A 4,554-nucleotide genomic window follows, 5' to 3' on the forward strand; every position below is an offset into this window, starting at 1 on the left:
CCGCTGCTGGGTTCAGGTATGTTCCCCCTCGGGGCTCCAGGTGTGCACGGCTCCTCCCTCCCTTCTCATCACATTGAGCTGGTGTCTGGACCTGTCTGCACCGAGTCCAGTCCCTTTAGTTCAGGCCCTGGAGCGATAAAGATCCACATCTGGTTCTCCCGTTTCCATCTTGACCTTCATGCTGGGATCAACCTTAGGTCGGCTTCTCTGTCGTTGGAGCTGGGCTGGGGAGCATTTCAAACCCTTTTTGCTCCAGTGCTGGAGAACCTCAACTAGCAAGAGCTGAAATGCTGGGCAGGGACCCTTCATTGGGGACTGTAAGTGATAGGACAAGGGGTGATGGGTTCAAACTTAAACAGGGGAGGTTTAGGTTGGATATAAGGAAGAAGTTCTTTACTGTGAGGGGGGTGAGGCACTGGAATGGGTTGCCCAAGGAAGTTGTGAATGCTCCATCCCTGGCACTGTTCAAGGCCAGGTTGGATGGAGTCTTGGGTGACATGGTTTAGTGTGAGGTGTCCCTGCCATGGGCAGGGATTGGAACTAGGTGATCTTAAGGTCCTGTCCAACCCTAACTATTCTATGATTCTGATTCCCAAAGCAATACAGAGGGATATTCACAGGCCAAACCAGAACAACCACAGCCTGGCCCCAAATGAGGGACTCTCATAAGTGGTTCAAGTTTAACCCCTCTTTCTAAAAGCAAAGCCTCCCATCCTGGTCTTACCACATCCTCGTAGGGTTGGGAGACTGGAACACCACCATTAACTCTTCTGGGAGGCATACAGCCATTCCCAGCCTGAGTTCCTTTCCCTGGCCTGGCAGGGAATGGGGGCAGGAAGGGGTTAAGGCAGCAGGCAGAGGAGGAGCCTGCTGCTCAGGGCTGAGGTTTGACACTGTTCTGGCAGCAGAACTTGTCATTGGTCTATTGTGGGTTGTTTGCAGATGTTCCAATTTAGGTCAGATTGCAAGGGGGGAGGTTTGGTTTTGTTGTGTGTGCCTGGGAGCCCTGGCCCAGTTGTCTGAGAGAGGAGAGGAGCTGCAGGAATTGATGCAACTTCCATAATCATAACCTGGGGCCAATGTTTTTTTGCCTTCCCCCTGGAACAACAAAGGGATGTTTCAGAGGGGAGGCTGCTGCCGGGCCCTGCGCTCCTGCCTGCTTGTTCTCCCGTTCTGCTGCTGCAGAGATGTTGGCAGGGCTCAGAAGGACCTGGCTGCGGGCCCCTGCCGCATGCCTGAGCCAAGGGGAAGTCAGACAGGTCCCATCCCTCAGCAGCAGCTCCCTCCTCGCCCTTTCTTCCTCATTTTACCTGTCGTGCCCCACTGTGGTCCCTGGGCATGGTGCAAGGGGACAGGTCAGCTCAGCAGGAGTGTGGTCTCTTGACCAGCACAGGCAGCAGAGAGTGGGACTGAGCCCACTGCCCCCTCCTGCCATTGACTTGTGCCTTTGGTGGGTCACTTCATGGTGTGATTTCTCTGTCAGAGCGTATCAGGGGGCAGGGGCAAGGCTGGAAAAGCTTGTGCTGCCTTTTGATGGAGGGACTGTGGGCTGTGATCACCCTTCACTGCACGCCAAGGCCATGAGATGCTCGAGTGTCTCGTGCATTGGTGCCACCCTCCCTCTCTGACATCGAGCCCCGCAGACACCCAGCTCTTGCAGGCCATGGAGGGGAGCGTGGCTCTCTGACCATCCCCTCCCCTTGCAGGGATCTACACCAGTAACAAGGACCCCATTTCCCACGGGGGTGGAGTGCTCCGCGCTGTGTGCAGCACCCCGCTCTCCTCCAGCCTCCTGGCACACCAGGGCACGTCGTCTCTCCCACAGCTCAACCGCTCTCCCTTTGCCAGCACCATCCCAGCTTCCTCCTCCTCAGTGTCCACCACGCAGGTAAGAACATGGGGACCAGGAGAGGGGTTGGAGCTTGGGAAGAGCATCGGAGCTGCTTTTTTCACTTGGGAACAGCTTCTCTTCCTTCCATGTGCCAACTGCAGCTTCCCTTGGAGCGGGTGGAAGGATGTAGGCAGTTTGGCATCACAGCCCACAGCCTGTTTCAGGGAGGGGAGGAGTTGCAGCCTAAAAGGACACGTTGCTTTCCATCAACTGTCAGAGGAAGCACAAACAGTGCCCAAGTAGCAGGGGCCTGGCTGTCCATGTGCTGTGTCCCGTGCTGCTCATCCCCTGCTTCCCAGTGGATCCTGCCACCGGTGCCAGCCCTGTCTTCACCCTGCAGCACAGATCACTTGGTGGGAGGGCTGGCACATCCCCGCTGGGTGGGCTGTGTGTGTGCCAGGAGACAGAGCCTTGTCCTTTGTGGGGAGCTCACTGTGGGAGGTGTTTTAGAGGGAGGAGAGAGCTAGTTTTACAGCTTCAGTGTTAACATGGCTCATTCAGACCTCTTGGCTCTGAGAAGGGCTTGGGAAGATTTCAACTGTCTAGCGAGACATCCAAGGAGGTATTTTTAACACTGTCTCATGAGCAAGCCGGGATCAAGAGTCAGGAGGAGATGGAATAATGAAGTTATTTTCCTCTTGCCTTTTTGAGAAGTCATTCCTCTGTCTCTCCCTCCTTGTTTCGCCATGTAGGTGTTCTCCCTGGCAGGTTCGACGTTCAGCCTCCCTTCCTCACATATTTTTGGGAGCCCCCTCACATCTGGGCTATCGATCAACCCACTCTTAAATCAGTCGGAAAGCAGCCGGGCAGGTACGTGAATCAGAAGGTATGTGAGTTTGGACTTCCAAAGGGCTCTCCCTGGAAGAGTTGAGACAACTGCATCCGTAGTTCTCCAGCTGCCCTCCCTGCTTGCTCCCATCCTGTGCCTGTGAGAGCCAGGGGCTAGGAGAGGGGGACAGTGGCTTTTTCCCCAAGGCAGGGGGTGCTTGTGTTTGCCTTACTGAAGTGCTGGCTTGCAACCCTGTAAAAGCACATCTGCTGCTGTGTCCCTTGGACAATGTGTGGCCCTGGACTTGTGCTAGAAAAGCACAAGAACGTGGAGTCCTTCCCTGCAGAAATTTGTTGTCTTTTTACACGCTGAAGCTATCCAAAGTGAGGGAAAGCCATGGCGAGCTTCTGCTCGCTCAGAAGAAGTTAAAAGTTGTTTGTTGGGGTTTTGTTTTCTGGGTTGCTTTTGAAATGAGAGATACCTCACACTCTTTTAATTCTCATCTTCCATTTCTGAGTTACTTCCAGCCCTTTCCCTTTGGCTTTGTTATGAACACATGAAAACCCACTGTTTTAAGCTTCCAAACACGAACGTGCCAACACTGAATTACTTACAACTGCTCATATTTTCCCACCAAGGCAAATTCATTTTCCTTGGAAAATTGCCTGGTTAATAAGCAGGAAACTTGAAGCATCATAAGAGTTTTATTTTATTTTTTCTTATTATTTTTTTTCCCAAAACAGAGTGGGCCTCATCTTTGGTTTGCACCAGTAGTTAAACAAAAGCACCCTCCTCCTTTTCAGATGGTTGCAGTTTGTGGCGCAACTGTCTCCTGCTCCCCTAGCCCAGCAATGCTGGCAGCTCAGCATGCTGGATGCTGAACTCCTGGGAGGTAAAACCCTGCCCAGTGTCCCACTGGGTGACAAGCACTTGCAAACACACAGTCCTCATTCGAGGTGGCTCTGGGTTCTCTGGATCATCTGACACCACCGTGCCCTTACTTGCCACACCAAGTGTGCATGCCTGCATGTAAAGCATGAATGAACACGTGTGCTTGCTCCTGACCTTTGCAAGCCCTGGAAGGTGCTTGGCTGTCCCTCTGTGTTTCACTGGCAGCGTTTTGTCTGTGTGTCCCCACCAGCAGCTTGGGTTGAACTCGAAGGGGAAGGTAACAGCACAGCTGACCTCAGTGGGAGCCAGGGCCGTGGCACGTGAGCTCTGAGTCAGGAGTGATTCACTCACCTGGAATTAAGGAAAGAATGGGATGATTCAAGGAGTTACCCTTTCCTCACAGCAGTCAACAAGAGGGAGATTGCCCACTGCTGCTTCCCCTTTGCTGTTATTTTGGCAAGGTGCTGACAGGAGAAGGAAACGAGTCAACTGTCAGGAATAGCCCTGTGGCTCCGGCACAACACGGGCTCAGCAGTCTGGCTTCTTTTCCAGCCCTGCAGCTACTGCTGAATGAATCATGTAGGCAAAATCCAACATACAAAGTGCTCAACCCTCTCCTCCTCCCCGCCCCCATTGCTTCGTTTCCATTTCCAAGATTGCTCCTTTTGTTTGACTGGGATCTTAAAAGCTTCAGGACATGTTTTTTCCAGTTCAGGCAGCATTTAGAACAGCTCCTGTCACGTTTAAGGTTTGTCCATCACTGTCTCCTGCTGCTGGAGCTGGTGGCTCAGAAGGTGTTAAGTCAAGTTCCCTTTTTCTTTATTCCAAGGAGATTAATTAACATGCATTCAACCTCCTGTGTGGGGCCATTTTCACTTAAAACTGTGGTGACTGCTTTAATCCCAGGTTGTTAACAGGGTGGTTGTGAAGTTTGAAGTAATCCTCCCTTGTCTTTTAATTCCGATTACCTTTCCTGAGTGTGTGTGTGCAGACAGATCCCATG

The 4,554-nt window shown here is 52.5% G+C and overlaps 1 protein-coding gene across 1 annotated transcript in view; it reads left to right on the top strand.

Annotated features, from left to right (window-relative positions):
• The window catches only part of LOC104402296 (protein AF-17-like), a gene marked incomplete at both ends in the record, with an annotated part of 12,206 nt that extends 9,505 nt beyond the window's left edge, over nucleotides 1–2,701 (top strand). Inside the window, 3 exon segments of the mRNA XM_010010133.1 lie at nucleotides 1,661–1,700; nucleotides 1,702–1,888; nucleotides 2,584–2,701. Coding sequence (XP_010008435.1) covers nucleotides 1,661–1,700; nucleotides 1,702–1,888; nucleotides 2,584–2,701 — 345 coding nt within the window.
• Nucleotides 2,702–4,554: the final 1,853 nt, after the last annotated feature.

This window comes from Nestor notabilis, unplaced genomic scaffold (assembly GCF_000696875.1).
Source record: "Nestor notabilis isolate BGI_N333 unplaced genomic scaffold, ASM69687v1 scaffold28902, whole genome shotgun sequence".
Lineage (NCBI taxonomy): Eukaryota > Metazoa > Chordata > Aves > Psittaciformes > Psittacidae > Nestor > Nestor notabilis.